General features: G+C 56.7%; 6 protein-coding genes across 6 annotated transcripts; 3 read left to right on the top strand and 3 right to left on the bottom strand.

Moving 5' to 3' along the window:
- Positions 1 to 273: 273 nt before the first annotated feature.
- On the bottom strand, positions 274 to 5,666 carry P884DRAFT_203184 (uncharacterized protein; the record flags this gene model as incomplete). The annotated part of the gene is made up of 2 exons (XM_069438485.1): positions 274 to 5,443; positions 5,575 to 5,666. 2 exons carry the CDS (start codon positions 5,664 to 5,666, stop codon positions 274 to 276), a joined length of 5,262 nt encoding a protein of 1,753 aa, XP_069296635.1.
- Positions 5,667 to 7,273: 1,607 nt separating this feature from the next.
- Positions 7,274 to 8,878, bottom strand: P884DRAFT_300740 (SecY subunit domain-containing protein; the record flags this gene model as incomplete). Its single annotated transcript, XM_069444797.1, has 3 exons — positions 7,274 to 7,349; positions 7,402 to 8,746; positions 8,869 to 8,878. 3 exons carry the CDS (start codon positions 8,876 to 8,878, stop codon positions 7,274 to 7,276), a joined length of 1,431 nt encoding a protein of 476 aa, XP_069296634.1.
- A 404-nt stretch (positions 8,879 to 9,282) lies between these two features.
- P884DRAFT_245660 (IPP transferase-domain-containing protein) lies at positions 9,283 to 10,858 on the top strand. The gene is made up of 2 exons (XM_069440435.1): positions 9,283 to 9,426; positions 9,508 to 10,858. The coding sequence occupies exons 1-2, from the start codon at positions 9,304 to 9,306 to the stop codon at positions 10,843 to 10,845; spliced, it is 1,461 nt and encodes a 486-aa protein (XP_069296633.1). The 5' UTR covers positions 9,283 to 9,303; the 3' UTR covers positions 10,846 to 10,858.
- P884DRAFT_292927 (uncharacterized protein) lies at positions 10,859 to 13,615 on the bottom strand. The gene is made up of 3 exons (XM_069444189.1): positions 13,516 to 13,615; positions 13,156 to 13,453; positions 10,859 to 13,112 (listed from the first exon to the last, which is right to left on the bottom strand). Exons 1-3 carry the CDS (start codon positions 13,528 to 13,530, stop codon positions 10,975 to 10,977), a joined length of 2,451 nt encoding a protein of 816 aa, XP_069296632.1. The 5' UTR covers positions 13,531 to 13,615; the 3' UTR covers positions 10,859 to 10,974.
- A 1,684-nt stretch (positions 13,616 to 15,299) lies between these two features.
- Positions 15,300 to 17,612, top strand: P884DRAFT_203400 (fungal-specific transcription factor domain-containing protein; the record flags this gene model as incomplete). The annotated part of the gene is made up of 4 exons (XM_069438504.1): positions 15,300 to 15,446; positions 15,519 to 15,797; positions 15,856 to 16,323; positions 16,383 to 17,612. The coding sequence occupies 4 exons, from the start codon at positions 15,300 to 15,302 to the stop codon at positions 17,610 to 17,612; spliced, it is 2,124 nt and encodes a 707-aa protein (XP_069296631.1).
- Positions 17,613 to 19,123: 1,511 nt separating this feature from the next.
- P884DRAFT_278529 (uncharacterized protein) lies at positions 19,124 to 20,494 on the top strand (the record flags this gene model as incomplete). The annotated part of the gene is made up of 2 exons (XM_069443193.1): positions 19,124 to 19,223; positions 19,356 to 20,494. 2 exons carry the CDS (start codon positions 19,124 to 19,126, stop codon positions 20,492 to 20,494), a joined length of 1,239 nt encoding a protein of 412 aa, XP_069296630.1.
- Between the last annotated feature and the right edge of the window lie 452 nt (positions 20,495 to 20,946).

Raw genomic sequence — 20,946 nt, 5'->3', positions numbered from 1 at the left:
GTTTCGTATATAGCTCCTCAAACTCCGGAGCATTACCGGCTAATATGAAAAATCCGCTGCTCGACATCGGATGAGCACACAAGGCCGGTAGCCGACTAAGCTTCTCCAAGACATAATTAAAACCTTCCAAAACAAATATTTACACAAGTGCCATCATACCATCAATGTTTGCTACTCTTTATTCTAGGGTAAAACTATCCAATTATACCAACAATCACACTACTCACCCACTTCATCCAACCCCCCGCCGTCTCTCCGGCCGTAAGGGCGTTTCTATGGCTCCCCCCGCTTGCTTTCCACCGGCGCCGCTGTACTAGTAGCAGCCGCCGCACTCCCGCCCTCCCCGCTTTCATTCCCCTTGTCGTCTCCATCGTCATCTACATCCACTAACTTCTTCGCCTTCCACGCCTTCTTGGCCGCTGCCGCCAGCGTCGCGTAATCCCCACTCATCTCACACATGCCCCTGAACACCCCGCCGCTCCCCTTGCGCAGCAGCTCCCACGGGTGGCCGTACTCGACAATTTCGCCCTTGTCCAGCACTAGCACCTTGTCGTAGTCGACAATGGTCTGCAGGCGGTGTGCAATCGTGATGATAGTGCTCGTCAATTCCCGGATCGTCTCCTGAATAGCCGCGTCCGTCGCGTAGTCGATCGAGGCCGTCGCCTCGTCCATGACCAGCACCGTCGGGTTCTTAAGCAGCGCCCGCGCGAGGCAGAGGAGCTGGCGCTGGCCCTGCGAGAGGTTGTTGCCTGACTCCGTTACGGGGGAGGAGAGATCGAGGAAAATGTTCTTGTTCGTTACCGAGGCCGGCCGCGACGGTTCTGGTTGGGCTTGGGTATCAGTTTCACCCTGCGCCTGTGCTTGGTCTTGGTTGCTGCGGCTGCTGCTGCGGCTGCTGCTGCCGCCGGCGATCGCGGCGCTCGCAGCCGTCGCTTCCGGGAGTGTGACGGCGCCGGACCCGGTGATCTCGTCGGGTTGGATAAGGTGGACGCGGCGCAGTGCCGTAAAGATCTGCTCATCTGTATATAGGTTGAAGGGGTCGAGATTGCTGCGGATGGTGCCCATAAATAGGGTGGGCTCTTGCGGCACAATCGTGATGGCCTCGCGCAGGTCGCGCAGACCGATCTGGCCAATGTCGACGCCGTCTATGAGAATCTTGCCCTCATCAGCCTCGAGTGCCCGGAAGAGCGCTAGCGTGAGCGAGCTCTTGCCGGCGCCGGTTCGCCCGACAATGCCGACCTTCTCTCGCGCTTCAATCTTGAAGCTCAAGTTCCGCAACACGGGTTCCAATTCCGGGCGATACCGCGTGCTGTAATTGATGAACTCAACCGTCCCGTTGGCCGGCCAGTTCTCCGGCGGCCGATTCTTCTCCACAATGGCCGCCGCTTCCTGCTCAACATCGAGATATTCCTTGATCCGCTCGACCGAGTTCATGTTTTGCTCGTTCAGCGCATACAGACGGACCAACCACAAGATATTGTCGGCAAACCCGATCGCGTAACTCAACGAGATACCAGCCGAGCCCGGGTCAACCTTGCCGAGGCCGATAATGACAAAGACGCCGGCGAAGAAGGCGACAATGTCGCCGAGAAGATCGGTTCTGAAGGCGAGCCATCTGTTAGCGGCCCACAGATAGATAAAAGGCCGCAGTTGCGTGTTGATGCGGGCCAGATTGTCGCGGATGAAGCGCCTTTCGTCACCATACGCGCGAATCGTCGTCACGCCGCTCAGTGTCTCTCCGAACTGCTGGAACAGCGGGCTTCTCTCAACCGACTCGAGCCGCTTCAGGTCGCGCGAGGCGTGCAGGTAGAACTGTCCAAGAAACACGTATGCGATGGCGATGAAGACGCCGGCTATCAAGAACATCGGGGTAACGTAGGCAATCAGCATGATGGTCACCATGATTCCCAAGGCGCACGTCATGACACCAATGGCGATCGGTGCCACCTCTTGATCCACCGCCTCCAAGTCCTTGCTGAATCGGTTCATCATTTGCCCAAGAGGGGTCACGTCGAAGAACTTGAACTTGGCGCCAGTAACGGCCTTCATCAGACCGTCGTGCAGCTTCCACGAGGCAGTGAGTGAGCCGAGGAAGATCCACAAGTCTCTGAACAAGGCGGTCAGCGCGCCTGCTATGCCAATAGCTGCTAGCACTGTCAGGTAGTAGGTGACGTCGACCTCGGACGCGTCAGAGGCTGAGACTGTTGTGGAGTTGCCCTTGACGTAGTTCGCAATGGACGCAAAATAGGTCGGCGACAGGGTCTGCGCCGAGTAGCTGAGCGAGTTCATGCTGAACTGAATCTTGGCTGTCTCCTCGGCGGCGTACTGATTGGACCACTCCTTGATCCAGAGATTTGAAGCGACACCAGAGAGCTGCTGCGTCCCAAAGACGAGGCCTGCGACGACCCAGAACCACCAGCCTCCCATAGACTGTATGTAAAGCTTCATTACAGGCCATTTCACGGCGCCTACCGCCTTGGCCTCCTCCATGGCGTCCCGCTTCTTGGTCTCCTTCTTTTTAGCGGCTTCACTTGTCGTCTTTTGCTGATCGCCATCCGCCTCGTTCACCAGCGTAGCACCGCTCTCCTCCCCAACGCTCGAAGGAACGCGTGAAGGCAGACGTGAGATGTGAGCAGAACCGGGAGCGGACTTCTGAGCGGCAGCATCCTCGGGGAGCTGGCCAGCTGCGATGAGATCTTGCGACGTGCCCTGGCCGACAACACGTCCATTCGACATCACGACCACGTAGTTGGCATGTGGTACACACAGGGGAATATTGTGAGAGACGAGAATGCAAGTCCTGTGACGCATCAGCGGGCCCATGATGCAGTTGTTGAAGATCCACTGGGCTGTATGAGAGTCGACGGCGCTGAGGCAATCATCCAGGAGCAGGTGCTTGGAGTTGGAGTAGACCGCTCTAGCAAGCGAGATACGCTGTTTCTGTCCGCCGGAAAGGGTGATGCCCTTCTCGCCGACCAGGGACTCGTCACCATTGTCGAGGATCTCCAAATCGCGTTCGAGGGCGCAAGCGACGATGACATCGCGATATCGTTGCTCGTCAAAGGGGGCCGAGAACAGAATGTTGTCCTTGATGCTGGCATTGACAAGCCAAGCCTGCTGGGCTACGTAGGCACATGTCTCGGCCAGCCCCGTCTCCGGGTCCGGACGGACATCCTCGCGGCTGCGACCACCAGGAAGGTAGACCCGGCCCTTCATGATCGTCATCTCGCCGAGGAGGGCCATGAGCATGGAGGTCTTGCCGGACCCTGTAGGCCCCGTGATGACGTTGAGCTTTCCAATCTTGAAGTCGAGGTCGAGGTCGAGCAGACGGAAAGCCATGGAGCCGTCATCGGCCACGGCGTCCTTGCTGCCCCAGATGAAGGTGGCGTTTCGGAATCCAATCACCCTCTTGCCGGTCTCATCAACATTGTCGACACCCAACTGCGCGAACTTTTCGGTCTCTTCCTCGGACAAGAACTCCTCGATACGGTCGATGGACACTTTGGATTCCTGCACATGAGCAATCATGTCGCCTAGCTGGTCGAGCGGGTAGCGAAGGAGCATGAACAGCGAAATGGCGGTGAATGCAACGGATGGATACAGAGGCTTCTTCTCTACGACGGTGTAAATGAGGAATGAGAAGAAGGTGATCAAGATTGGAACCGTGTTCCAGACCGCAACCGCCGCAGCCCAGATCATGAAGCGCCGGCGCAGAGCCTTGAGCTCAGCACGGCGTTTCTCGTCAACGATGTGCGCAAAACGGTGTTCCCAGGCGAAGTACTTGATGATCCTGATATTCTGCAGGATCTCGTTGGTCGTGTGGATACGCTTGTCCGTAGCAGCCATGATCCTCTTCTGGCTCGAGTTAAAGCCTCTCCCAAACGCGATGTTGACGGGGAGCAGCAGAGCCATGACAACGAAGCCAGGGATGGCGCTCAGGCCCATGACCTGGTAGAGCAAAACGATGGAAACAATGAGTTGCGTGGGGGCGGCGGCGACCAGGAAGTGCAAGTACGCGGTAACTTCGGACACCTTGAAGCTGTCGACCGACATCAGGTTGATGATGGTACCCAGGTTGACCTGCTCATCAGGATTGTTCGTCTTATCCTTGCTGGCGTTTCCGGTTGCAGCATCATTCTCCGCCGTCTGGTCGTCCTTGGGATCCTTCCCGAGCCCCAGCAGCCGCTTCGCTCTGCTGAAGATATCCTTTTTGTTCTTGCTGGCGGCGTTGTTCTTCTTGCCGGCGCCGAGGGTGGTATCTTTGCCGGCAGCCGCTTTTCTGCGGAGCGCCTTGGCATAAATTTCGCCCACCAAGATAGCTCGGAGATTGATGCAAATCTTGCGTCCGATCCAGAGAGCCTGGCCGTCACAGACGGAGCGAAGAATATCAGTCAAGGGAAGCAGGATAACGTACAGCCATAGCACGTTCCGAGGGGCCACGGAGGGGTCCTCGACGTATTGCAGAATGGCTCTAAGGAGTAGTGTTGGAGCAAACGTAAGCGCACCGCCCATAACAGCCCAGGCGGCCTGCACAAGGAGAACGCCCTTGAAGTACTTGAGGAGATGGAAGGCTAGCGAGGTTGTCTTCTTCAGTAGCCGGTAGTTGGCCAGCACCGCGGCAGCCTTGTCCTTGGGAAGCAGGTTCCAGACCCTCTGGATAGTTAACGGCTCCCTCCAGCCCTCATAGACGATGGAGTCAACCCATGAGAAGGTGTAGTGCGAGAACAGCGACGCCAGATTTTCCCGACCAGGCTCGATGCCATCCTCCCACTCCAGCAGAATAGTTTTGTTGCCCTTGCGAGTGCTGATAGCCATGCCAAAAAGCAACGATGCTAACACAAACTCGACAATGACCAGGGTCTGCGCGAACCGTGACGTCGGATGCACCAGGGCAGAACGGAAGAAGACCACAGCAAACAGCCACTGAGCACCGTAGATGGCGGCGGTGTGGTTCCAGATGCGTGGAACGCGCCATTGCGTGTTTCCCAAAAAGAACCGCAGTGAGACGAGTATCAGGACGTAGATCCAAACGGCCAGGCCGGCAATAGCGGCGATGCCTCCACGCTCCCTGCCATACGCTCCGGTGGCGAGTGCGATGGCATTGACAGCGACTAGGCCAGCAACAGCGAGCTCTTCGACGAGTACGGAGAGCGTTTGACCGGGCGGAATGTCGGCTTGGACGATGGAACCCTTGGTAGTGGTCTTAGCAAGCGCAAGGCGCCCGCCGCTGATGGTCAACCCTTCCTCATCATCGCTTTCGCTAACCGGCTCTTCCTCTCGCGGTAGTTGGGTGTGCGATGGCGGCGATGGCGTGGTTGGGCCGTCCCCGATGCGCTCGTATCCTCGACTCCTTCTTCGGTCAACGGCTCGGACGATTGCGGGGATGGAGAGTTGCAGAAACGACAGGCCGACGACGACCAATGGCAGCAACACTCTGAGGTAACTGTGTTGTAGACGTTGGCGTTAGTTCATCGGTTTTACAAAGCGCCACGGCGCCACAAAAAGTGCATCAGCCGCTCAGCCTCACGGTCGTCCGACAATAGGCGCGGAGGCGTAGTGCTTAGTGTTGCTTACTCTTGTTGAAAACAACTGGTGAAGTCATCGGTCCGCCATATCGGCCAGGGACACGATGCGAAACCGGGCTCGCCCGCGTCGTCGAGGCGCATGGCGAATAGACTCGCTTGCCTCGTCTACTATTCCAAGCAGTAGGCGAGACGAGCGTGGGGAAAACGGTTTGGGGTTGGCTTAGATCTGCGAGCGGGCGCCGAAAATGAACGAGGCAGAGCTAGTTCCTGTCAATCCGGAAAGACGTTTCTGGCGCAAGGCAGCTTTAAGCAGATTCTAAACCCTGCTGCGTGCGCTAGCCGCTGCAAACTATCTGCATTTTCGTCTTCAAAAGTGGGCACGCCAGGGTCGTTAGTTCCTTGGGATTTCCGAGAACTTGGGTTGCTTGCAGCCTGTTCTTTGCGGGTCTGCCTAGGCCGCACCACACTTGTCAGGAGGAAGCTTCCCAGCCTCCAGGTCATCAGCAAAGGTGGGGACCGGTTCTAAAACGTCTCCGCTGAAGCTCTTGGAGCTCTGCAACACGAGGAAAGCAAACAATATTCCAGCAAGTGTACATATTTGCTGGAGTTCGAAGCGGCAGCAGCGCGCAGTTGAAGGTGATAAAGTCTTCCAATCTCATTGAACTTTGGTACGAATCTGTCGAGCGTTTCCACCCATCCTTCTCATCCAAACTCATTTACGAAATGGTGCTACCGTTTGCTAGCACCTGACCACACACATTTCGCGGGGCGAGGAGTTCGTGCGAGACCTGGGTGGTCAATGATGTCAGATGGTCCAGAACTCCGATTCGCCACCAGCTTCCCATAGAATCTCAATTAAACCAGGGAGTTGATTGCCATCCTCATCTCGACAAGTGGATGTTTTGCGAAGGCGTAAATCCAGACACGCGCGAAGAGCGTTTCAAAATGCAGCACTTTTCACCGGGGATTAAGGCTGCCGTTCCATCCTTGACAAAGCGCAGGCTTCTGCAATTCGGTGTGGATGTAGCACCCACTGCATCTTGCCAGATTGCAGCTAGGTGGACACGGCGGGGCCGCGAGTTGGCGGGGATAAGCACCCGCTACTGCATCTACCTCTAAGGGACCTTCCTAATTTATCAAGCCTTTTTCTCATCGAAAATCCATCTGAGGGTGGGAACGGAAGGCTGCAGCCCAGAGAAGGGGACCCCATGAGTCAACTCTGATCATCCCGAAGGATCCCCTTTCCATGGCTCTTGTCAATCCTGTGGCTTCACGCCAAAGGAACGTATCGTTTCCAACTACGGAGGATGAACACAGGAACGGATTTCAAACTCCTCACCCGTTGTGAACAAAGTTGAGGTGCCCTACCCAGTAACGTAAGCACCTTCGCTAACAATTTCCCCCAAAAAACAGCGGCTAGCAGGCATATATATATATATACACCAGGCAATACACGAGGGTTCTCAAGGCGTTGGATTCTATGAAGCACCCTGGGCGCCTGAGCCTCGTAAATTCGATATTGAAGACCTGCTGGGTCGACTGCCCGCCAAGATGCAAAAACAACCCGCCCGCTTTTTGAGAAGCCTCCCTTTATGGTTCCACCTGAATTTGCTATTTTACAGGACAGCCATCGCTTGCCTTCGCAGGCAATTACAGACAGAATCGACACCGCAGAAACCGGGTGTAAGAGAAAGCCGGTTTATGGAATGGATAGTGCAGCTAGCTGCGAGAGCGTGCCTCTAACACGCTCAGCCCATGATCATGCCCTTCATGCCGGACAGATCACCCTCCTTGGCAGCAATCTCGAAATAACCGTAGATGATGCTGCGGCATGTTAGCGACCTGTTGTAGCCTCCAAATTCACAGTTGAACTCACGTGACGGCCAGAAGAGTTCCAGTTCCGGAACCGAGGGCACCCATAAGGTCGCTGGCGACGGAGAGAGCGCCAATGCAGGCACCACCAAAGGCGGCAGCGGTCGGAATGATGCGCTTGAGCTCCTTGTACATGCTCTGCTCGCGGTGGCCGGCCATGACCAGGCCCTGATCCTTGAGCTGCTTGGCAACATCGCGGGGGCTCGAGCCAGACACCTCAATCCAGGTCTTGGAGAAGACGGCGCAGGCAGTGAGCATGTAGGCGATGTAGACTGCGGTATGGATGGGATCGAGCAGGGCATCCTTGAAGTTCAGCGGGGGGGACATGTAGTAGACGAGGCCGGAAACCGCAGAGAGCTGCGATGAGCCATCCTTAGCCTCCCAGACGCCGAAGAGGCGGACCAGCAGGTTCTCGGAGAAGCGCGAGTAGAGCATCTGGCTGATCAGGAAGATGTTGGAGGACAGAGCCGATTGCAGCATGATGGGCATGTTGGAGGTGTAGAAAAGACGGACGGGGTACGAGCCGCGAGCACCACGCTGGCGCGAGGACTTGACGGGAATCTCGACGCGGAAACCCTGAAGGTAGATGACAGCGGCGAAGACGACGAGGGTGGCGAGCAGGTTCATGATATTGGGCAGGTTCTGGCGGTAGAACGCCTCCTGGAGCGCCCGCTGCTTGTTGGGCCAGGTCATGAGGAGGTGGAAGAGAGCGATGACAGCACCCTCGTACTCGGGGCCACGGCCAGTGTTGATCGAGGTGGGGGAGAAAGCCTTCCACATGATCGATTCGCAGATGTTGGTGGCAATGAAGAGGGAGATACCGCTGCCAAGGCCGTAGCCCTTCTGGAGGAGCTCGTCAAGAAGAATGACGATCATGCCGGCAATAACCAGCTGCAAGATGAGCAGGAAGACGATGCCGGCACCAAGCTCGCTGGGAGGGCCGTAGAGACCGGTGAAGACGTAAACGGTGGCGGTGCCGACGGAGAGGATAAGCGCAAAGAGCTTCTGGGCGGTCTGATACAGCTCGCGGTCGGACTTGAGGTCAAGGTTGACGTCGATCATGTGGGTACCAGCAAGGAGCTGGAAGACCATGCCAGACGAGATGATGGGCGTGATGCCGAGCTCCATCAGGGTACCACGATTACTCGCTATCATCATGCGCAGCCAGTATAGCGGATCGGACGTGTCGGACGAGACAATGCCGTAAAGCGGCATTTGGCTCATGACCAAAAAGATCAGGAGGGTCAAGCCGGTCCACATCAACTTCTGGTTGAAGGGAATTTTGGTCTCGGGCTGCTGCACCTCAGGGAGGAACGGCACGAAGGGCTTGACGAGGTCGAGAAACCGTACTGCAAGGCGGGAGAGACGGTCAGCGCGATTGTCGTAAACATCAACAATTGAGAACAGAGAGCTAGCTCCAGCTGCACGCGCAAGCTGCGCGAGCTCCAGAGCGCGCCTCGCGACGACTTACGGGAACTCATGTTGGGCAATTGAAAACAAAGGAATCAAAATTATTAAATCATCCAGAAGAAAGAAGAGACGGAGCGAGCGACAACGACTCTGGGAAAGGAATGGAGTTGTTGTCGGCACAGAAGGGGTCTCGAAAAGGGGGGGCGAGAGGAGACAGCTGGAGAGCCGGCTCCTTAAGATCTGGCTTCAAAGTTATTCTGTGATGTGTCCTATTCGGAGATGGGTCCACACGTGACAGCTGCACCCAATCCACGACAAGCAGCGGGCTGCTCCGTGCGCCAGCTGCGGCTGGACTCTGACATGGCCTGGGGAAAACGCCAAGACTTTCTCCAACGACCGGATTGTGGGGGCAATTAACTTACTTTCAACAAAAAGTCGGGGACTTTGTTGTGCTGAACGCTGCGATGTTGCTGCGACTCAGCGCCGGGTGACGCTGATGGGCCTTTTTTCTCGCTTCGCCCCAAGGCTCGGCTTAACACCGAGCTTGAGCAGAGCTACCGTGAGGAGAATGAGACCAATAATAGTTATCTATGGCTCGACTGGCACGGGCAAGTCAGATGTATGATTTTCACCTCGGTTTCCTACAACTTACCTCTACTTTTTTTTTTTTTTGGCCTTGACTGCCGCTGACTGCAACCAGCTCGCCGTCGAATTAGCGACAAGGTACAACGGCGAAATCATTAACGCGGACGCGATGCAGATGTATAAAGGCCTTCCAATCATAACCAACAAGCTCACGGCCGAAGAACAGCGAGGAATCCCCCATCATCTTCTCGGCAGCATCGACCTCGGCGACGAGCCCTGGGTCGTGACTCAGTTCAAGAGAGAGGCTACCCGAATAATATCCGAGATTCGCAGTCGCGGCAAGCTCCCCATCCTAGTCGGCGGCACTTCCTACTATCTTGACGGGCTGCTCTTCGAGGGGAGGGTCGTCGACGACCAGCCAGCACCCGAAGGCGGCGCATTGAACCGCGACGAGCTGGCAGCAAAATACCCGATATTGACGCAATCTCCGGAGGCAATGTTGGCGAAACTGCGCGAGGTAGATCCCGTGATGGCGGATAAATGGCACCCAAATGATGCTCGCAAGATCCGAACGTCTCTGGAGATCTACTTTGGGACGGGCCGCCGCGCCTCCGACATCTACGCGGAGCAGCGCAGCAAGAAGGAGTCCAAGTGGGCATCCCAAAAGCACACGCATAGCCCCGACCTCGGTGAAGTACTGCTCTTCTGGCTTTACGCTCGGCGGGAAGCGCTCAACGAGCGGTTAGACAAGCGCGTAGACAAGATGATGCAAAACGGTCTCCTCGGCGAGACAGCCGAGGTCTATGATTACCTTCAACAACGGTTGGCGGCTGGTGAAACAGTTGACCGGTCAAAGGGCATATGGCAATCCATTGGCTTCCGCCAATTTGAGCCCTATCTAGCCGCGGCAAAGAACGGCGTTGCTGGTCCTGAGCTGGACAAGCTTCGACAGGCAGGGACTGAAGACACCAAGACAGCGACTCGACAGTACGCCAAGTATCAGGTGCGCTGGATGACAATGAAGACCATCTCGTCCCTTCAGGAGGAGAAGCTGCTGGATAGGCTCTACCTCTTGGACAGCACGGCGATTGAGCGCTGGAACACCGAGGTGCTTGAGAAGGGGGTCGAGCTGACGAGGAAATTCCTCGCCAATGAGCCGCTGCCTCCGCCGGCAGAGGTGTCGGAGACAGCAAGGGAAGTCCTAGCAGAGACAATCGAGAGGAGCAACCGTCAGGAGACACCATGCCGCAAGACGTGTGACGTCTGCCAGAAGACGCTCCTGACAGAAGAGCTGTGGCAGGCGCACATTACGAGCAGGAAGCACCAGAAAGCGGTGCGCGGAGCGAGAAAAAGGCAGTTAATACCAGCCCATGCTGTGCCGTCAAGAGACCTGATAGCAGTCACGCCTGACATGCCAAGAGAGGAGGTCACAACCGCAATAGATTCTCCATAATAAATGCTCAGCGGTCCCTGAGTCTCTGCAAAAACAGGGTTTATTCATTTTGCCCTTCGCCAAAAAAAAACCCTTGGTATCAACAGCAAGCAACAAGCCGTCTACATACACCGTATTTATGATCACCCCTTACGCCTCCGAGAGCTGACTCTTGACCCACTTCTCCAGCCCGCCTTTGGCGATGATCTCCTGTACATTGGGTGGCAGTTCGCCCACCTTCTGGCTCCACGTCTCGCCGCCCTCGCCCTCAGTAACAACCACCTTGCTGCGCCTGACATCCCACACCAACTTCCAGCCGGTCCGCCTGGTCAGCACCTTCTCCCCGTCTTTGGTGCTGAATGTCTCACGCAGCCGCTGCACCAGCCTCGGCACCTCGACGCCCATGAGGGCGTTGTTGATGCTGTTCCGGCTGAAGATGTTGCCGAAACTGCCGGCGACGACAAGCGGGATCTTCTTGGCGAGGATCGCGGTGGCGGCCTGCTCGCGAGAGCTGCCGCAACCAAAGTTGAAGCCAGAGACGAGGATGTCGCCGGGACGGGCAATCGAGTTGAAGGCCTTATCGTAGTTCTCCATACAGACTTCGGCCATCTTGTCGACCGATACGTTGTCCTGGTACGTATACTTACCCGGGTAGATACCGTCCGTGTTGATGTTGTCGGCGTCGCAAAAGACGATCTCGCCCTCGATCTTTTCGGGGAAGCCCGGGAGGACCTCAGTGAGAGTTTCTTCCTCGGCGGCAGCCGTGTCGGCGCCACCGGCGCCGAACATCTCCTTCTCGGCCGTAGCAATCATGCTGTCCGCTTGAGCGATGATCTTGTCAAGGGCATCCCCGATGCTGAGCGCCTTGTCCTGGATGTGGTTCCCATTGCCTTCGCCGATAATGACTTTCTCGACACCCTCGGGCTTTTGGTACCAGCCGGGACCAGCAATCTTGCCTTGCAGTGCGCTGGCTGCCACAACCTCGGGGCTGGCGAGGTAGGCCTTGGCCTCGGTAGAACCCATCCGCCCCTTGAAATTGCGGTTGCTCGCGCTAATGCCGACCTCACCAGGTTCTAGGAGGCCCTTGCCGAGCCCGATGCAAGGGCCGCAACCGGAAGGAAGAGGCTCCGCGCCAGCCTGGAGTAGCACCTGCCAATCACCCGACTCTTCAGCCGCCGCTTGCTCGAGCTGAGACGCGGCAGCGAGGTAGAATTTCACGCCATCAGCCACCTTGGGAATGACGCCGTCCTTCGCAGCATCCTTGAAAACCTTGGCCGCAGCGGCTATGTCCGATGCTCGGGAGTTAGTGCATGATACAAGGTACGCCTTGTTGATTTTAATGTCCTGGGCCTCGAGGTCTTTAAGCGGCGTAGCAACCTTGACGGAGTTGGGCCCGGAGACGAAAGGCGACAGAGTTGACAGGTTCAGGTACAGAGACTTGGCATACGTCGCGCCAGGGTCTGCCGTGAGCGGGTTGCTGATGAGTTCGTCAATCTTGGCGTGAGTGAACTTCGCCCGCGCGCCGAGCTCCGGGTTGAGCATTGCAGACGTGGTTGCCTTGGCTCTCAGCCAGGATTGCAGCACCGAATCGATGGGGAAGAGACCGGATAGGGCCCCCCATTCCGTCGTCATGTTGGCAATGGCGAGGCGATCGTCGATAGGAATGCTACGCATGGTCTCCTCGGAGCCGGTGAACTCGATGGCGTGATTTAGCACGTCGTCATTGTTGAAGAGGCCGCAGAGAGCCACAATAACGTCTTTGCCAGTTACGCCCGGGGGTAAGATGCCGGTGAACGTCACTTTGGCAATGGGTGGGATTTGCCACCACGTCCGCCCCGTTACCCAAATGCTCATGGCATCTGTTCGCACCACGGGCGTGCCCAGGCACCCGACACCGCCATACATGTTACTGTGCGAGTCGGAGGCGACAGCGAGCGTTCCTGGCCATGCATACCCCTCCTCGACCATGATCTGATGTCCTATACCCCGGCCAGCGGGGTAGAAGTCCACGCCTTGCTTCTTGGCAAATTCTTCAATTTGCCGGTACTTCTTGAGGTTCGCCTCGCTCTTATTCTGGACATCGTGATCGAGCGTCATGACGACCTGCCGATTGTCGTGGATCTTGGTTGCGCCGACCGACATAAACTTCATGGCGACAGGCCATGAGTTGTCATGCGTCATGAGGTGCCCCGGTTCTCGGACAATGTCAGCCATTTCTTCCAATTGGGGCACCCTGAACATCAATAACTCGAGGGAAAGCTCCTGGTCTCGGAAACAACTGGAGACCCCTGGAGCCGTACATAAGAAAGAATCAACGCAGTTCTGACATACGGAGAGTCACATAGTCACCGGCCTTCACCTTCTTCCCCGGAGCGAGTCCAACCGCATACCTCTGGACGATTTTCTCTGTCAAGGTCTGCGGGTTCTGTATCGCGGTCTTGGAGGAGGATGGAAACGGCGATGATGCAGCATTCTCGAGCTGCGTGTGAAATGCATCCAGGCGTGATGTCGTAGTGTACGGCACAACACGCGCCGCTTGCAGTGTTGATCGGGTCGTTCTCGGGCTTCTCGAGGCGGCGGCGAGAGCCACGCGACACCCTCTGCGGGCGGCCAAGGCCAAGCTCCTTCTCTAGAAATTTGTCAGCGGATGTGTGAGTCAATCAGAAGGCCAGGGGCGCCCGCATAGCATACCACAGGCGTGATCATGGTGATCTGGGCCGAATTGGATTCTCTGGGGCCCCGGGAATGCTCAAGCGTCGGCCGAAGTGAAACTGCGGAATCGGAGTAAATTGCAAATACAATGGATGCGAATGGCGGCAGAAAAGTTGGTGGGGTGCGCCGTGCTGAAAATGTTCACCGCCTTTGATGTGTCATGGGCAAAGTAGGTACATAGGTACCTACGTATAGTACACTACGTAATCCGTACATTACACTCCGTGCCGAGGACGTCCGTATGGATGTACCATGCGTATTACAGAGACTGTACGGATTACGGGTTAATTATGCGGCAACTTCCAGTCTTATAGCGTGGCCCCCTCGCTCCCATCCTGCGGTACGATGCATCTGGGTCTTGGCCTTCCTCGCGTGTGCGTCAGCTCCGCAGACAGATTGTCGGAAACTCGTGTTTCCGGCTGCTTGAATAACGTATGCATGTATGTATGTACATACAGTAGTCCGTATTTACACCAGGTACACTGCATTTTCAGCCAGGGAGGCACTATCAGATGGGACTACCTAGGTCGGCAGTGCCCGGCAAGTAGTGTATCTGCACGTTAGCAATGCTAACTCGGGAGCGGTAGGGAGAACAAGTGACGATATACACAGGGCTAGTTTATTATGCTGAAAAGGGTAGCCCGTCCTGAAGTGCCAAGTTGCCGGCAGGAGTCGTGGGCCTGTAATGGTACCCACTCATGAATACACCGGCTGGTCTCGGCTGTTGCCGAGCCGCGTCGGCCACGTAATTACCAGTAGGCATTCGCCATAGTTACCAGCAGGTGTGCAATGTTGACGAGCAAGAGGTCCCTAGAGCATGTGCTATGGTACTCCATTTGGAGCTCAAAAACCACTCGTTGGCACGAGGTAAGTACAGTTATCTATAACTCCCTTCATCGAGTGTTCAACACTCGGCGCTTTCTGCGTACATTACGATTGCTCAGGCATGCGGACACAAAAAAGTTAAAAAAAGTTAACTTGGTGTCCGCAGCGCCTCGGAGCTTTCTTGGCCAACCAGGTGCTGTTTTTCCCCGGACCCGAGCCTTAGGCAGCCCGAGCGCGGGAATTATCAGCCCGACTCCCGACGGCCGAGCGAAAATTCCAGGTTCCATCCTCCCCAATGGCCCGCACTTGGTGTGTAAAAGAACAATTCTGATCGTGGGGTTTCGCTGATAGAGCCTCCTCGATCTGGGGTACACTACGGAGTACTCCGTACCTCTTAACCCATGCTGCTGTGGTGACATGTGGATGCTGTGCCTCCCTTGTGCTCGGTATGCAGATCCATCCTACCTCAGGCTTCGACTGGTTTCCGCGTAATCGTTTGGCAGGAGCCCCTGTACGGAGTATACCTAACCTACTTTGGTTGACGGTGCATGCACACATACGTCAACGTCTTTTAGGCATCCTCACTGGGAGATGATTGGATCTTGCAGTCTTCTCCTAAAAACGTCCAACCTTGTTCCTGTTTTCGAGGGGATTTTCAATCTTGTTAGTGCGCGCCCGTTGAGGTCCTCAGCAGCAGACCAGCCCGCACTGCCCGGTTCTGACAGGCTTTCGTCATTAATTAAGTGCCTCGCCGGGGGTTCTCCGACACCCAACCCCAAACGCACGACACCCAGGACGCTTCGAGATCAACAAGCTGACACTCAACTGTCTGCGATTCTGGCTCAGGAGAGGTTGTTTGAAGAGCATGCAAAAGCTCAGCCTGCCCGCCTACGCCCGCGCTCGTTTCTTTCGGTGACCACCACAGATACTCGCCGGCGATGGCTGCCGCCGCTCCGACCTCTACCCCTCCTCCCTCGCAACCGGGGCCGGTCCCTTCCCGCAAACAACGCGTTCTCGCATGCGAGCTCTGCCAAAAACGGAAAATTGGGTGCGACAGGAAATTCCCGTGCGCCAACTGCATCAAGGTACGTCTCATGCGCGCTCAGTCGTCCCTGTTCGACAAGGAGGACCGCCGTCCCGTGCTGACCTTCCCCGAGAGCAATGTCGCAAAGTACTGCGTGCCGGCCACGCCGGCGCCAAGACAAAAGCGAAAGGTGTCCCAGCACGGGTTGAACGAGCGGCTGGCCCGCTGCGAGGCGATGCTCAATGACTACGTGAAGCTGAAAGCAGAGGCCGAGGCGCAACTTCAAGCGGCACGCGAGGCACGGGCCAATGCTGGCGAGGACTTGCAGTGGCAGCCTACTGGAAAGCTTGTCAACGAGGACGGCAATGTTCGTTTCATGGACAGCCCGTTGCTCGGAGGCATTTACGAGGAAGTTGGTCGCTCCATTGTGCCAGTGAAGTCGGGTGGCATGCTTACCAAGCTCCCCATAGGTCCGTGCCATGAGGAAGATCATTGATGACGACGAGTCCGAGGAAAACACCCCGGAGAGCATGACCCCAGACGGAAACGCCGAGCTGGTGCTTGGCCCCGACCGCCCCGGAGTAGATCTTACCGACCTTTGGCCGGAAATTACCCACATTCAACCCCTCTGGCAAACCTACCTCGACCGGGTGAACCCCTTGACCAAGATCATCCACGTTCCGTCAATGCAGCCCTACTTCGTTGCCGCCACCAGCGGAGGACGCGACACCATCCCGAGAAACGTAGAGGCTCTCATGTTCTCCATCTTCCTCATGGCGACCGTATCAATGTCACCAACCGAGTGCACGGGGCTTCTAGGGTCCTCGAGGCAAGAAGCCATCCACCGGTTTTCGGAAGGGGTCCGGTTAAGCTTGATCCGGACAAGTTTCCTCAAGTCGCATGACATGGCAAGTCTCCAGGCGCTCTTACTCTATGTTGTGCGTGAGCCCTCCGACTGCTGCTTCGAGCGCGACTCCGCTCACGCGTTGTTTCACAGTTCTCCCTGCAGGGTCGCTATGACCGACACGCCGCCTGGATCCTGACCGGCGTTCTCGTTCGCATTGCCCAGAAGATGGGCTTACACCGCGACGGCGAGGCTCTGGGTCTCCCCCCTTTTGAGTGCGAGATGCGGAGAAGGGTCTGGTGGCAGGTCTTCTTGGTGGATGCGAAATATGCTACGGCTTCCGGACTCGGTCACGGCATCGTGTCTACCAACTGCGATACGAAAACGCCGGCGAATCTCGACGATGCTGACATGGATCCGTCGGCCACAGAGCCATTCAAAGCGAAGGATGGCCCGACCGAGATGATCTTCTGCCTGATAATGTACAGGTTTGCCAAGTTCTTCAAGGAGATGCCCGGATTCGAAGGGATCATCATAGTACCCGACGATGAGTCTGGGTCCGGTCCTAGGACAGCACCGACGGAGGAGCAGCAGGCGGCATACCGACGGGGACTGGCGCGGCTCCACGGAGAGCTTTTGGAGATATTCGAAAAGTACTCGGACGTGAACGCCGGCCCCGTGCATGCGATGGCAAATGCGATGAAAGACCACATCCTCCAAAGGCTCGAGGAGCTCAAGACTCCCGTGAAATTGCAGAAGGACTGGGGCGGGGAAGTCAAGTCAACCGGGGATAACACGTTCAGATACGCCGTCCAAATACTCGAGCACAACGAAATCAACTACAGAGTGACAGAAGGCCTGGGCTTCGCCTGGTTCTCGCTGCTGCACTTCCAGCTCGACATATTCATGTTCGTGGTCGGACAGCTGCGCCGCCGCACCGAGGGCAGGCTGGTCGACAGCGCGTGGCGGCAGGTCGAGGTGGTCTACTCACATCACCCGGAGCTCTTCGACATGACCAACAAGAACTACACGGCGCTCGGTGTACACGTGCTCCAGGCGTGGAAGCAGCGCGAGCAGGTGATTCTCGGCCGCACTGGTCGCGCTCCCGACGTTCCCTTGTGCGTCTCTCAGCTGCGCACCTGCCTACCCGACTCGGTGTGCAAGCAAGAACCGGGCGAGCAACGTACACCTCCGGACCCGTTCGTTCCCGAATTTGCCGCGGCGTATCCCCTCGACACCTCCCCCCCTACGCTAGACGACTTGATGGCTTTTCCTGATCCGCAATCGTTTGACTGGGACATGTTTACCGGACTGCTGGCGAACCAAGAAGAAGCGGCTCTGGGGATCGGCCCGTTTGGAATTGCGCCGCCGTCGACGTGGTAAATGGCTAGGCACACGAGGATCGAGAATCCCGGCTTGAAAGTGATGGTCGAGGCAACCGCCGACAAGTGCCCATACGCCACGAGCACAGATTTACTCCGCCTCGGAGACTTTTTGTCAAACTCAGGCCCCATCCTTGCCCGAGCAATCCTGCCCTCGGTGTTTGTCCGCCCTACGGTCAGGCTACCCATCCAATCGCGCCATCACCGGACGAAAAGTCAATGATTAGCGGAAGCAGCACGCAAGGTATTGGTGGTAACAGAAACGCGGCCACCCTCACCTCCCGCATCTATAATTTTGACGCCTGGCCGCTTGTGGGCGTCAAGCGATCTCATACTTCCTCCGCATATATGTATCATCACTCTCTCTCCCTTTTCCTCTCTTTCTCTTTACCTCTCTCTTTACCTCTCTCCTCCTTTCTACCATTTGTTTGTCACGCGTTACATGAAAGTCTTGGGGGGTAAACTGGGCGGCTTGTATTATTGATACCCGAGATACCGTGGGTACAACATAGACGCTTGTGTGCTCGGAAACGCACAAGCTAGGGTGTGTAAAATTAAATGGAATTATTTGCTGGTAGCTGGAAGGCAGTCACTCTAGGCAGCAAAAAGTTCGTCGTGATGCTGGCGCACGCGCGTTACCCATTTTCGAGTCACACAGCAGACACACGAGGGATAACTGTAGAAATTGCCTCTGTTCAGCCAGGCTCGTGGTCATTCTTCAAGCTCGTACGGGCGGCCTGCGCGAGCAAGCAAAATTTGATGCTGTGCTGCCCAGTGACGCTGTGGAAATCGCAGGCCTGTTCGCTCTCCGCCGCTCAGGCTCAACGCCTGCAGTTTGTGATCTGCCTGGCTTTCTTCGTCCCTCCTGCCCAGCGAATACACGAATAAAAAAAGGCAGTTAGCGTTGCCCGTTACGAAAAAGGTCCCGCGGCCAAAAGAAGCGCCGTGTTCGGTCCAAAGCTATGCCCAGTTCATGTCATTCGTTACAAGGTTGACAAACAAAAGTTTCCGAGTAGACTTTATGGCCAAGACAATGCGGCCTCGTGGATTGAGGGCGGAAACTTTCACCCCCGCAACACTGGACGCTGACCCCTTCGGTTGCTCTCGTGTTATTTTATAGCAATGGAGTTCTGTGATGGTGGTGAGAAGCAATGATGGAGGAGGAGTGGAAGTGTTGACAAACGGAGAGAACTCGGTTGGACTCGGTTGTACTGTACATACAATGCCTTTTTCAACTGTTGAAGTTTACGCTTCAAGGCCGTTCGACACAGCACTGCTGCCTTGGGCAACCGAATCTAGGCGCTTGCCGTGATCAGTAACCCCGCTATGAGATTACCCCACCATCACGATGCGCGGCCCATGTCATACCCAAGTGCTGGTGTACAGTACCTTACTGTATTCCATTTCGCACAAGGTATTCCGTAGTTGCAGTATTCTAAGCGTCCATGTCTGACGTTACGGTGCCGCCAAACCATCAACCTCGAGCCAGAGTCTAGACATTGTGGCGTCAAGATGAGCCCCGAGAAAGCGAAGATGGAAATTCAAAATCCGCGGCGGATCCTCGCCGTCTCTTTGGCCGACTCGGCGCAGCACCTGAGCGATGTCATCAGAGGTATTGCCCCGACCCAGCGATTACCACTTCACCATTTCAGCCTCCGACTCGTTTCTCAGTCGGTGCATCTTTTCAGCGATGTTCTCATCAGAATACTGAGTCCTTCATCAGAGCGCTAACCAAACCTGTTAGACCTGACCGGCACCCGCCCCTCGCCCGCGCCCCAAGCCCCCGAGGAACACGGCGGCGGTGGCGACGGCGGCGACAACAACGGCAGCAGCAGCAGCAGCAGCAGCCGCCAAGATCCCAAGGCCGAGACAATTGAAGATACCATAGCAGGAACGACCCATCCCCTCCCACTGTCGACGCCCTACTACACCGCCTCGGTGCCCATCTGGCTCGACCTGGTCGCGTCGCCGGCCGAGTGGTCGGCCGCCTTCCTGTCGCCCGAGGCCAAGGAGGTGCTCGATGTGCTGGGCGGCGTGCTCGTCGTCTTTGCGCTGCCCCCTGCCCGCGCTGCTCCTCTACCGTCATCATCATCATCATCATCATCATCATCGCCACCACCACCACCACCACCACCAACTTCTTCGTCCCCATCTTCATCCCAGGAGACGGCACGGGAGAGGGCCAGGGAGCTGATCACGCACGTGGGGAAGGTGGTGAGGGAGGGGCTGGGGGGCTGGGAGTGGGACGGGGTCGGGTTGGCGGTGGGTGTCGGGCCCAGCGCGCGGAGTGGCGGCGGCGCCCTTGGGCAACAAGAGGACGACGACGACGGAGGGGAGCTGGACGAGTGGGAAGATCTCTGTGCCGAATCCGGGTTGGAGTTTGTCCACGTCGCAAGGGCCGGTGCGCAGGCCGGCAACGGGAAGGGTGCGGGGGAAGACAAAAGGAACGAGTTTGGTGAGCGGGTGGGCATGGCGCGCGTGTTGGAGGCGCTCAAAGCCAATGATTGGTCCGGCGCGGGGACGGGGAACGGAGGAGACCTCGGAGAGCAAGATGACGAAAACCGCACGAAGGGGAAGGGGGATCAGGATGATGATGATGATGATTTTGACGAGTTTGACCCGGAAAAGCTCGACTTTGGATTTGACAAGGAGGATTTTGTCGGGTTGCGAGAGGCCATTTTGTCTGGTGGTCGAGGCGGTGAGGGGGCAGGTCCCGGAGGAGATGCCGAGGACAATGAGGACATTGGTGAGGAAGATGTTCAACAGCTGGAACGGCTAATGCTGAAGTTGCAGGCCGTAAGGGACGCGAGTGCTGGGCTGCCGGAGGAGCAGCGAAAGAGGATGGCAGCACGGGCAGTTGGGGAGGTCATGAGGGAGTTGTGATTAGGAGGAATGCGCCGTCTGCCCATCCGGCGTTTGCGACACTTCGACAAAAGCCAGAGCCAGTGAGGAAGGTTTAATAAACGACAGGACGACAAGAGATGACCGTAATGGTTCGCTTCGACGCATGTAACACACATACGCCTTCAAATCCGGTGTTTGAACGCTAGGCCGGAGAAAACAGCATGCGGGCCATAGATGCCGCATTTGGGACGGCAAGCTCGAGATTGGTTTGAGTTATTAACGGCAACGCCGTTATTCGGCTGCTCCTGGTGTCCCCATGATGCCGTATGACCCAGCAGTGGGCAATCGCCCAACCGCAACCGCATCAGCACCGTCAAGCCAGATTCAAGCCAGATATCACGGCTCAGAACTAGGGGTCAATCAGCTGTCCTGTCCGACCTCGGCACCATAAGACACCACGGCCCGGGCTTCTCCCAGTCAAAAAGCTTGAC

This window comes from Thermothelomyces heterothallicus (assembly GCF_042370625.1).
Source record: "Thermothelomyces heterothallicus CBS 202.75 unplaced genomic scaffold P884_scaffold_15, whole genome shotgun sequence".
NCBI classification, from domain to species: Eukaryota; Fungi; Ascomycota; class Sordariomycetes; order Sordariales; family Chaetomiaceae; genus Thermothelomyces; species Thermothelomyces heterothallicus.
Note: the sequence above shows the minus strand (reverse complement) of the source record. Positions and strands in the feature narration are given on the sequence as shown.

Excerpts from the sequence above, each read along its gene's own strand:
- P884DRAFT_245660 (XM_069440435.1), top strand. The coding sequence starts at position 9,304 with ATGGGCCTTTTTTCTCGCTTCGCCCCAAGGCTCGGCTTAACACCGAGC. Across the intron at positions 9,427-9,507 it reads CTGGCACGGGCAAGTCAGAT|CTCGCCGTCGAATTAGCGAC; the intron begins GTATGATTTTCA and ends GACTGCAACCAG.
- P884DRAFT_292927 (XM_069444189.1), bottom strand. Across the intron at positions 13,113-13,155 it reads CGGTGACTATGTGACTCTCC|GGGTCTCCAGTTGTTTCCGA; the intron begins GTATGTCAGAAC and ends GTACGGCTCCAG.